This window comes from Myxocyprinus asiaticus, chromosome 31 (genome assembly GCF_019703515.2).
Source record: "Myxocyprinus asiaticus isolate MX2 ecotype Aquarium Trade chromosome 31, UBuf_Myxa_2, whole genome shotgun sequence".
Taxonomy (NCBI): domain Eukaryota; kingdom Metazoa; phylum Chordata; class Actinopteri; order Cypriniformes; family Catostomidae; genus Myxocyprinus; species Myxocyprinus asiaticus.
Window position 1 is genome coordinate 1,466,147 of NC_059374.1, and position 12,836 is coordinate 1,478,982.

A 12,836-nucleotide genomic window follows, 5' to 3' on the forward strand; every position below is an offset into this window, starting at 1 on the left:
CTTCCCATTTAAGAACAAATACATGATCTTGAGATATATATCAAATATAGTTAATAAGCTGAAATATGTTGAGAATTTTTGCAGCTATATTGCCCTGCCCTACTGGAAATCATTTTTAAAGTTTCAAATACTAGTAGGGCTGTCAATTGATTAACATTTTTAATTGAATTAATTACATGCATAAATATTTGCTGAGTAAGCCCCTCAAGTAAAAATAATTCAATATATAATGATTAAAAAATTATACAGAATTAAAATGCATTACATTATTTTGGCACATGAGTAAAGCATTAAAAAAGACAATTCAAAAAGTGGCTTCAGAATGCAATATATGGTTTATTTCCATATTACTGAACATAAGCCCATCATCGGTCTACAGTTCACAGCAATCCATTTAACAATTGAATTCATCAATCAGTCTGAGATTTATTATAAGGGCTTGTTTAAGGACGTGTCAATGTACACCTGCATCAGGTGAATGATTTTGGAGCGTCTCGGTTGTGTTGTGTCATAAACATACCGTTTTTAGTCGAGTTAAATGAAATTTGAAACTTAGAAAAACACGTCTCGAGATCCCTGCGGTCGGATTTGCGCTCCATCAAGCTGTTTGAACGCAAGAACCTGTTCTCATCTTGTGATGTCTGCTGTCAGTAAGTGTGGTTTGTTCTTTGTATGAGCTGCACGTTGCCTATACAGCTTTCGCTTACTGCCCCCTGGAGAAAACAGGTGGTACTCCATACTTGAATTGCTCAGACGGAAATAATATTCCTCATTATGGTCCAGGCACATGATTAATTACATTCATTTTTTTAACGCATACTTTTTTTACGCCCCTTGAATCTTCACTTACTCCTAAATATGTTATTGGCATCTTGCAACTGTGTGTTATCCCATAGATTCCAGAATTAATTCTTGTGGACGTGTGCAGATATAATCGAATATTCTGTTACAGTGGATATTCAGAGATGTTTACATAATCAAACCAAATTTGGATTCACATCAGAATATTCTTCTGCATCGTAAATGCTTTCCTGTGCGTGTATGTATAAGAACATTTTACATGTCAGCTTCGGCCTTTTTTAAATCTCAATTTATTTGTCACTTTTAACGAGGAACAAATGCCATGACTTTTCCATTCACTCGAGTTCAATAGATAAACAAAAAGCTATTTCTGCCCAATGCAATATTTTAGAGCAGTGCACAACTAGAAAACTGTATAGTCATCACACTAGAAATGTTTCCAGGCCTGGAAAATGTTATGTTTGATTGTGATTTAACACCATACAAGCTTCCTTGGCTATTTCCATGTCGAATAACAAGTTGAAAATACAACAACAGAAATGGTGATTAAAAACACTAAGACACTAAAGTTTTTTTACATTTATTTTTTAACCAACTCTAAAACTAATTCAGGACTGACTTTGTTAAAAATCTTTTCAAAAGTCAGTTTTTAAATTCCTTAATATTTCCAAGTTTTCCATGACAGTTGAACCCTGAAAATCTACAAAATGAAGCATCAAATCTAGGACTGTTGTGATTAGGAAATTTGTTCAAAGATAAATTGTCTTTCTTGGTGTATTTTATAAACCTTAACAAGTAAAAATATTGCACAGGGATAGAAATATTATTATTAAATATTATAATAAATTCCAAAAACATATAATACGTCTCTTTTTCTGGTCGACTCTGGTCTTTTCAGTGAAAAGTTTTACATCAGAACAGTTATATTATATCAGGTAATTGTAATATATTTCTGCTCTAAACTCTTTTGGTGATTTAATCATGCTAAAAATCGCGACAGACCTGATCAAATGTGATCATAAGTGAATGAGGCTGTAAATCTATAAGCACTAGGTGGCGCTGCAGTCTGTGCTGATATACTGCAGGATGTTAATAACAGCTCTTTGGCAGTGAGATGAGTGTGAAACCCATGTGTGCTATCAGACTTACGGCACAGCGCTGGTCACCGACTCTCTAAACGCCACTTTTGGTTTCCCCATCACACATGGACAGTTATATTCTCTCTCCATCCTCTACAACACAAACACATACAGCAGGTATTACATATTAATCACATAAACACACAAGAAAAATGATTTGTATATTAAATAATAGTATCTTTTGACAAGCGAATTAAATGGTTTTTTGATTACTTGATTATTTAATATTTTATATGAAAAACAAAAGATGTGATTATTCGTAACATCAGTGCAAATACCGCATTACATAATATTTGTTTTGTTCTTCCTACAGTATGCCAAATGTGCAGCACCTGCGAGTAGATCTCTAAGTGAAGTTCACCCATGCCAGAGATGATGGTCTCTTTACTCTCAGTGTCGTAATGAACTCTGAATGTGGGGTCTTCTCTGGTGAAACGATTGATTCCCTTCGAGAATTTATCCGTGTCGTTCTAATGGACAGAAGATGACTGATTACTGTATTATACAGATTATGTTTGTAAATGAATGAGCACTGGACTGATTTTTCTACCTTGTTAGAGGGTTGCATGGACATTGAGATCACTGGATCAGGAATATGAATCGATTCCTGGAAATACACATTTTAATTAATGTTAGGCGATGACACACCTATGTACCCCTTTTAGTGTGTACTGTGGTGAATCACATGAAAACATGTCCAGGCCATATTTCAGCCAAGAATCAAAAGAAACACAAAAAGACATTATAATTTTATTTTAATAATGAAAATGTTGGCATTGTGACATTATTTTCATGGCAATTAAGTATGGTTTTTGCATAAAGAAAAGAAAAAAGCCTATTTTTTCTATATTTTAAGATTTTTTTATATTGTGATATTATTTTAATGACTTCCAATTCTCCTTACTGAAATGTGTAAAAAGATGGTCATTATGATATTATTCTCATTACCGCATTTTAAAAATATGATATATTACGTAAATTGTAAAGTATTTATACATCATAGTAGTACTCCCTTGGTACTGCCTTTCATTTCTGCTGATTTTAGTTTTTAAAAAATCATTGTACAGTAATGCAAAACAATCAAACTGACAGAGTTAAGGTAATGATGAGAATCCTCATTGAAAACAATGGGAATAGTACAAATAAAATGTCTTAGTCAGAGGGGAACTGGCCCCCACAGTGAATCTGGTTTCTCCCAAGGTTACTTTTCTCCATTAATCAACATCTTATGGAGTTTGGTGTTCCTAACCACAGTCGCCTTCAGATTGCTCACTGGGGGACTAAATACAAATCATTTTTAAAGCATGATTTTCAATCACATTTTCATTTAACCCTTTAAAATCTGAGGGTATTTTTAAAGATGTCCTGTTTCAGCGGCATACCCAAAATTAAAGCCTTATAACTATGATAAAAAACTAAAACACAAAGAGTCTTTTTTGGTATCATTTTAAAGAAAACTTTAATGTTTTTTACTGATATAGATTATGATAAACTGAGACTCTCAACCTAAGAAATCACAAAAACACTAGTCCAAAGATTTACTTATTTTTCTTATCTGACATTATATATATATCAGGCTGTAAATTAGGTTGCTTCTGCTTTTTTGTTTTGTTCCCAATTAAGTCACCTGTAACTGAGTTAAATTTTGTGTTATTTTAGATGTTATATTTTAAATTTAGCCTCTCCAAACAAAAAAAAAAACATAATAACCGTACATAAGAACTAATTACACAACAATGACTAAAGGTATGCTCTCTCTCCAAAGCATGCAAGCGCGAGTAACGAGATCTCATTCAGTTTCATTCTGTGTCATTTGAGTCATCATTGAGTCTGATGCATGTACCTGGTGCCATCTCCTGGTGGTCATATGTAATTACAGTGAACGATCCTCTGTGCCCATATTTGGATGACTTCCACCTCTGGTTGCAGTGATCTGAATCCTAATACGATTGGTTTACTGTTCCATGATGCTGGACAACGTACTACATCATCTGATGATGTCATCTGATCCATGAAAGCTAACGTGTTTTTAGCCAAATATCACATTATGTGCAGTGTGCACATTGTGCTTCATGTGGATTATCTAATGATATATACATCCGATTACATTGTGTGTGGGCTCATTTTAAAGATAATCACCTCCTCTAAGTAATGTTATGTGATATTTTATGTTCTTTTTATTTTTCGTGAGGTTATAAGTGAAAACGCGGTATATAAGCAACACCTGTTTACATGTAATATGTATGTCAAAGACATACAGTATAAGCTTTTACTCACTATATTTTTGTCTGTAAAACAAATAGGTTGGTTGTATTCTACTCTTCTAGAGCTTTCCAATGGCATATGGTTATTTGATCAGTTTGATGTTTCAACAATTACAATAATATCTGCAGTTCAAAATTATTAATAAATACATTGTACAGTAGAGCTTCCAAGCTTTCAAACGATACCTCTTTTGTGTTGGTCTAGACTATACTTAGTAATATTTAGACAAGTATTTTTTTTCTCTACGGCGGGCCCATCCGAGCTTAAAGAGTTAAACTGCTTAATGAATTGGTAACGATGTGTGTCATGAAAAATGCTATACAAATAAAAATGACTTGACTTGGACAAGTAACGGTAATGCGAATTGGGGAGTAAAATGTGCTTAAGTGTCCTGAAAATGTCACAATGCAAAAAATAAAAATAAAATCTTTAAACGTCATTTTCTTTAAGCAAAACATGATTTTACATTTGATTTGTATTGATTTGGGTTTAAATATAACCGGATTCATGAGATTCCCTCACATTCACTCTTACACCTGATGAAACACTACGTACCATAGAGAGGTTGGCATTAGTGCGGGAAGTGAATGTATCTCCACTGGCACAGTCAATGCCAAACAGAGCACAGATGTCACCTGGGTACACCTCCTCTACATCCTGAAGAACACAGAAAACATGATACAACCCACATACAACATTTCACATTCAAACACACAACAAGTGATTTGTCATTGATAGAAAATTGTTATTTAATAAAGATAAAACCTTCTTATTCAACATTGTACAGTCTGCACTCTACACTCCTGAAATAAAGCTTGTTGGTTTATTTCATGCTTCTCACCTCCATCTGGTCAGCGTGGAGTCGCACGAGTCTCTGAACTCTGACCCTCTTCCCCGTGCGGGTGTTGTAGATGTACTCAGTTTTCTTCAGACAGCCCTGATACACGCGCACATACGTCAGCTGACCAAAACGACCTGCCTGCAGACACAAATTAAACACAGTTACACAACTCATGGGCGCACTTCTTTCAGTTGCATGTGTTTGCATGTATAAACATATTTGAAAGCTCACCTCAAGTTTGAAGGCCAAACCAACAAACGGTTGTGTTGTGTCTCTTGTTGGATCCATGAGAATTTTCGTGCAGTCACTGCTCTCCCTGAATAGCACATTTATTTACCCACATGTTTAAAAATTACCAATGCTTTACAGACTGGGGATGGATGACAGCAATGATTGATCATGAAAACACTTCAAAACATCATGATGGCATATTGGGAGGTACTTTGAGAAATATTAAAGTGTGTGATTTAATTACAACAATGTCACAATGCAAAAATACTTGAGCAAATTTCTTTATGCAAAATATAATTTCTTGTTTCTTTATATTATGAAGAAGTCATGGTCCTATTTTACTCCAAATCAAAAGAAACAAATAAGAAATGATACAATATATTGCATATAAAAATGAAGCCAATTTTTTGGAACACTACGATTTTTTACACTGTGACGTTACTGTCATGACAGTTACACACATTTTACCCCCCAATTCTCTTAGGGTGATTAGTTAGAGTTGAGACTATCTGTATACGTTGACTTTCAATCTAGAACCGCAGCGTCTAACACTGTTTGAAGAGGATTGGGGGCGTTCACTCAGGACATTACCATGTTTAAAAACAGATAGACAGAAAGAACACAGGGGTCTAAAAACATGTTTTAAAAATTATTTTAACCCTTTAAGCTCTGAAGGTGTTTTTAAAGATTTCCTTGTTTTCAAAATGTTTAATGATATGGATGATGATACATTCTGAGACTCAAGAAACTGCTGGAAAAAAAAAAAAACACCAAACAAATTGAGCCAAAAATTTACTTTTTTTTTCTTATTTTTCCTATCTGACAATATATATCTCTGGGTGTAAATAAGGTGGCTCAGAAAAACTGTTTTTGTTTTGAAAAATATTTGTGTTGATACAACAAAGCAATCAAAAGTTATAGCATTACAAAAATAATTTCTCCTAGTGTCCAAAAACATCTCCAAGTGTTCAAAAGCCTCTCAAAACATAATAATTGTACATGCGAACTAATTACACATGCAAATACAACAAAGGTTTTTCATATCATGCAGACATGATTTCAGAGAATGAGTTTCATTCTGTGTCATTTGAGTCATCATTACATCTGTGTCATGTATTTGGCGCCATCTCCTGGTGGTCATATGTAACAGTGTGCTTCATGTGGATTATCTAATGATCTATGCATCTGATTACCTTGTGTGTGGACTCGTTTTAAAGATAATCACCTCCTCTAAGTAATACTGTGATTATAAATTGTTCCATTTAATTTTTGTGAAGTTATAAGCCAAAACGCAGAATATAAGCAACACCAACATAATTATAAAAGAAATACACTTAGCTATTACTCACTATATTTTTATCTGTGAGTAAAACAAATAGGCTGGTTGTATTCTACTCTTTGAGAGCTTTCCAGCAACATATGACACATGGCTATTTGTTCAGTTTGATGTTTTTACAGATTGCAATAATACTGCATGTACAGTGTAACATTTTTTATAAATTATCAAAACGGAACACTTCTGATTTGTCTGCAAATTTCAAAGCACTTGTTCAGTTTTGGTCAATGCCTGCATGTTTCAAACTATACCTATTTTGCATTGATCAAGACTGTAGTTATTCATATTTTGATGATTAATTGTTTTTCTCACGGGCCCATCCGAGCTTAAAGGATTAAACCTTATGCAACGCACATGCTGCAAAAGAAGTGATACATGATGTAACCATAAAAAAATATGTCGGTCTGATGCGTATGTATCTTAATCAATAACTCTGAATAACCAACTAAACTCGATGCATCACCCCTTGGCCAGTTTATCTGTCGTGTACTCAGTCAAAATGACATAAAATGCACATCACTAAAAAAATCAACATTAGGAAAACATGATGACATTCTCAACTTTCCGACAGCATTCAGAAGGCCTGTCGTCTTGTGTACTCACTCTTGGTTCAGTATGGCGTAGTTGTTGACTTCAGTGGGGTTTGGCAGGTAGTCGAGCACTGCATCTAACAGCGGCTGAACGCCTTTATTCTTCAGAGCGCTGCCCACCAGTACAGGAGAGAACAAGCGCTGGATAGTCGCCCTGCGCACTGCAGCCTGAACACACACACACACTGAACAATTAGCCATAACCACAGACCCTCAATCTAACACGTCAACTGTCACACATGTGAAGGGAGTCTCTAAATCTGACCCAAAACATAGTGAGCTGCCTACCTAGACAGCATTTTAAGGCATCATAGTTGTGCTCCTGATCCATCATGTTAACATCAAACTCTATTGGAGTCAGTTATCAAATCTATTGAGTTGAGTCTCTCATGCACTATTTGTGTGATGTGTGCAGTTGCTGCCTACAGAATGTACAGCACTTAAAATCAGTCACTTATGGCAACTGAACACAACAGTGCCATCTTGGTTCCCGGAGTAGTTTTCCCAATTGTTTCTTCAATAGGGATTTCATCTAATCCTTCATAAAAGAGTTGTATGCCATGAACCGAACCAACCAACTCTGATCTGAATCACAACCTCAAGAACTTTGATCTGACAACACTAATTACGAATGATGAAATCGAATTAAAAACTATGGAAATATACTGTATAAAGCAGCTGATTTAAAGTTGTTGTTTATACATATAGAAACAATATATTTTAATTTTACTGCAAAATATTCATATATATACAAATATATAAGTAGTTTGAGAGTGTAGGGTGAGCGACTCGACTGCATCATTCACAGTGCATCATGGGAGTGGGTGGAGCTGCAGAGATCTTTTGACGGGAATTCTGCTTTTAAACAAGATTTGTTAAAAAGGAAGTTGAAATAAGTGAACTGATGGCTTCAACAGAAGCATATGCCATCGATGAACAACCTCAGAGCTCACGGTAGGTCTGTCTTCAAAGGTTTACTAGTAGTTATTATTAAAAATCAATTGGCCTAATTGTATTTTAAGCTAATATAGAAATGCCATGAACGGCACGTTTTTGTGTTTTATTTTCATGCGAGCACTCTAAATGAACTCCGAGCGTGTCATCGAGTGTGCGGACCGCACTCAAAGCAGCTGCTGAAGAGCACAGGAAGATCAACAGTTTCTGAAGCATTTTGATGAAACAGCCATCTGCTTCTAGGTTTGCGTCATACTCCTGTCAAAATACAAGTTAGCATTTTAAAGTGCTCCGGTTTCACTTTAATTTAACGATCGTGTAAAGACAAATGTTCTCGTTGCAGGTTCGTACTCTATTTCTGTGGAGATGATAGTGTGAAACAAGATATTTTTAAATACGCACAAAATCTCAAAGGTCTTCATGCTAAATAAGGGCTCATGAGTTTAATAGAAGAGCCTTAGAATAATGTGTGAAAGTATTATTTACTATTGCATAATATAATATAATTTAACATAATAAAGGTCAACCAATAGTGGATTTTTGCAGATACCGATGACTATGGTGGTGGGAAAGGCAGATAACCGATTAATTGGCCGATAGTGTTTAAAACCGATTTATAGAAATGTAAAAAAAAAATATGTATACTTTCTTTACTATGACGTGCAAAGACAAAGTCTAAAATAAATAAAATCCCAGATGCAGTTTTTTGTTCAACCAAAATCCTAAAAATAACCATAAAAGATGAAGATTTGGTGCATTACAGGGGACTTTCAACTTTAAACAAGCCCGAAACACCAAGGACTCTTATTTTGAAATGATGCAAAAACTATTGGCAACTATCAGTAGAGATTTTTTCCTATAATCAATAGTTCCAAAAAGCAACTATCGGCACTGATTAATCAGTAAAACTGATATATCTTTATACCTCTATAATATATCATATCATATAATAGCTATTCACGTCGGCTGGGTTCCAAAAACAACAGTGTAAATGTAATATGATTAAACAGAGAAATGACTACAGATTAAAAAGAGAGACATATTTCAAGTATTTGGAAGTATTTTGATATTTAAAATATTTTTCATGTCATTCTTCACCTGTGCAATACTTTCCAAGTTTTAAAAACCTTAAAGAAATTCATATATCACTATTTTATTATGATTTCAAGTTAAATATGAATAAATGACTTCTTAAGCTAAACGAAGCACACATACACCTTAAGAAGTGTGACAGTTTGTATGACAGTTAATCATGAAAGCCCTAAAAAAGACAATTAATCGCCATAATTGCAATAATTTAATATTAATACATTTCATAATCATCACAGCCCTACAGTTGAGAAACACTTTTATGAGGTTTCATTTCAGTTAGGATGCTGCCTTAGAAGGTATCTACTAGAGGTAGACCCATATATCGGATTTACAGATTAATCGGTGGCAATAGTTGATTTGTTTCCTAATTTTTTATTCCTCATCAATAAACCTCTGGTAAATACTTACATACAGAGTATTTTATTAGTATTTATCAAATTAAGAGTCCCTAGTGTATTTCTGACTTGTTTAAAGTTGAAAGTCCCCTGTAATGCACCAAATCTGATTTTTCTAGTTATTATTGAGATTTTGGTTGCACAATAAACTGCTTTTGGGATTTTATTAATTTTGGACTGTCGTAGCCTCAATGTCTGCGTTTATCATTCTGTAAATTGATTTAAAAAACTGTCGGCCGATTAATTGGTTGTCTGTCTTTTCCACAAGCTTAACTATCGGTATTGGCAAAATCCAATATTAGTCGACTTCTAGTATCTACCTAAATAAGCAGTCGACAGCAAGGCAGCTCACTAGTTTTAGAAAAGAGCTTCAGTGTACTGCATAACTTTTATAAGGTAAAATTACTTGTTAAAAAAATCTGATTAACCTTGAGGTCATCAACATTTGGAACTTTCTCTTCTAGAAACATCTCTCCAAGTGTTTCATCGGCGTTAGCGACACACTCCACCAGTTCCTGTCTGCGGTCTGCAGCCTCGGCACGCATCTCCGCTGGGATCTCATCAAAACGAATATTCTGACTGCACAGGAACATGAGAAAGAATATCAAGAAATCAGGAGCACAACTCAAGCCTTAAAATGTTCCTGTGAAGTACTCTAAAGAACATGTGATTTGTTTACTGAGTAAATCACATATTATTGTACTGTAAGAACATGTTCTACCCGAAAGGTCCTTCAAATAAGATGCTGCGCTCCTCGATCAGATCGACAATCCCTCGCAGGTTTCCCTCTAGTCCGATGGGGATATTCACAAACGCTGCATTTTGATTGAGTTTAGTCCTGCAAGAAATTGAGAATGCAAAAGATAGTCAAATTTGAGATACTACACTGACCAAGCATCTGTTTGACTGCTAATCGTTGGTTTTGTATATGCTCAAAATGAAGGGCATAGGGAACGAGTGTACATGTACATAAAGTACATCACTTCACAGGAAGTGGAAAAATACATTACCAACGAGTTATTGAGCTAAAATAAACGTGGCGAAAGGGAGTTGTGTTTTAATTTCACATTAATTCACATCTCGAGTGGACAATAGGCAGTTGTGCACAAGTATAAAGCACATTTTAGAAGTAACTGTTGCAATGTAAATACATCCAAATTATTAAAATTACATGTATAAAGCATGAAACGCTGCAACAGTCATTTATCACAACATTTCCGAGTATGACTACGTTTTTATATTGAATACATTTATATATATTGTTTTTAAAATATGGGTGTTTCTTTCATATTTCAACAGATTTCAACTTTCATTAAAACTGAATCGGAAATGTTGTTTCCAGGCCTTATTCATTAATTGATGTACTTTTCCAATGCCTTTTATGTACAGATTTTAACAGTGAAGTGAATGTTGTGTCGTACCTGTTACTAGTTATGTTTTATAATTGAGAATATACTGTATTTTCATTCTGTTCTATTCTCTGAGTTTACCTGAGCTGCTGAAGGCCTCTGTTGGGGTTGGCACCCATGCGGTCCAGTTTGTTGATGAAGGTGAGGAAGGGCACACTGTAGCGCTTCATCTGTCGATTCACAGTCATCGTCTGACACTGAACCCCTCCGACTGCACACAGGACGAGCACCGCCCCGTCCAGCACACGGAGAGCTCGCTCCACCTCGATGGTGAAGTCCACATGACCTGATGGGATACTGCACATGAGTACAGGTGTTCTCTGAAGATAATTATTCATACTGAATACTAGTGTACTGCATACTGCCTACTATTTATCAACAACTATGTTGTACACAACCTCTACACATTACATGTTTACTTCAGTCAGAGGTGTCAGGTTATTGTTTCGGAAATAAATATGGCTATTTTGCATTTTTCATCTATTTGTGTGTTAAAAATGTCATGGCACCATGATCACGAAAGAGAGGATGTTTGAATTGTTGTGTTACCTGGCGTGTCGATGATGTTGATGTTGTGTTGTTTCCACATGGTGTATGTAGCGGCAGATTGTATAGTGATTCCTCGCTGTCTTTCCAACTCCATAGAGTCCATGATCGCTCCCACTCCATCCTTACCTTTCACCTGACCGGAAAACAACACATGATCAACAAACAGACAACTCTAAACAGTCCTATTTTCATACATGTTTAGGCACAGTGCTATGCACTATGACAGTGTGTTTTGTCATTCTATATATTTTAACAGAGCCTACATCCAATTAGTCCTGATGAGAACAACATTTTCCATGTGTAAAAAGAGCGTGTCATCAAGGTACTATGTCTGACATTCAAGAAAGACGCAGTTACTGTGCAAAATAATATAAGACACAAATGTTCTGTATTTATACTGTCTTCTAATGTATTGCATACAGTCCACTTACAACAGCTTCCAACATCTTTTGAATGGCTATCCTCATTTATATTGCTAGCACTTAGCGCGCATGTTTTCGCCAACCCACCTAGACTTAGTGAATGCTTGCACGAAAATACCAAACTTCATGGCCATGTCCACTGACTTTGCACTTATGGCGTGTCACATAGCACTCCGCTTAAGATGTAGTGCTATTAAAATAGGGCCCTGTGTCTCAAAATCTAGTGAGCTACCTAGTTGGCATGAATATGATGTCCAAAAAAAAATCTGTTGACTCAGAATACACCTATGGTGCCCCTAAAGGCAGCTTGACTGTTCAAACAACAACTATTCAACTACTCGAACAACAACTATTTGACTACTTGAACAACTATCTGACTACTTTCAACAACTATTCAACTACTAAAACACAAAACATTCAACTATTCAAACAATAACTATCTGACTATTTTAAACAACAACTATTAGATTACTCGAACAAAAACCACTTGACTATTCAAACAACTATTTGACTACTTGAACAACTATCTGACTATTTTAAACAACTATTCTACAATTCGAACAAAAAACACATGACTATTCATGCAAATAATTGACTACTTGAAAAATTTGGACTATTTTAAACAACAACAATACAACTACTCGAACAAAAACCACTCAACTATTAATTGAACAACTATTCGACCACCTGAACAACTATCAGATTATTTTAAACAACAACTATTCGACTACACTAACAAAACCACTCGACTATTCAAACAACAACTATTTAACTACTTGACCAACTATCTGACTATTTTAAACAACTATTCA

At 35.1% G+C, this 12,836-nt stretch overlaps 1 protein-coding gene across 1 annotated transcript in view; it reads right to left on the bottom strand.

Annotated features, from left to right (window-relative positions):
- The window catches only part of gfm1 (G elongation factor, mitochondrial 1), a 37,407-nt gene that overhangs the window by 20,815 nt on the left and 3,756 nt on the right, over positions 1-12,836 (bottom strand). Inside the window, exons 3-13 of the mRNA XM_051665172.1 lie at positions 11,603-11,735; positions 11,135-11,339; positions 10,366-10,482; positions 10,073-10,223; positions 7,217-7,371; positions 5,278-5,362; positions 5,047-5,184; positions 4,761-4,862; positions 2,491-2,547; positions 2,273-2,410; positions 1,951-2,033 (exon numbers count right to left, since the gene is read on the bottom strand). Of these exons, the coding sequence (XP_051521132.1) occupies positions 1,951-2,033; positions 2,273-2,410; positions 2,491-2,547; positions 4,761-4,862; positions 5,047-5,184; positions 5,278-5,362; positions 7,217-7,371; positions 10,073-10,223; positions 10,366-10,482; positions 11,135-11,339; positions 11,603-11,735 (1,364 nt within the window). The remainder of the gene's footprint in view (positions 1-1,950; positions 2,034-2,272; positions 2,411-2,490; positions 2,548-4,760; positions 4,863-5,046; positions 5,185-5,277; positions 5,363-7,216; positions 7,372-10,072; positions 10,224-10,365; positions 10,483-11,134; positions 11,340-11,602; positions 11,736-12,836) is intronic.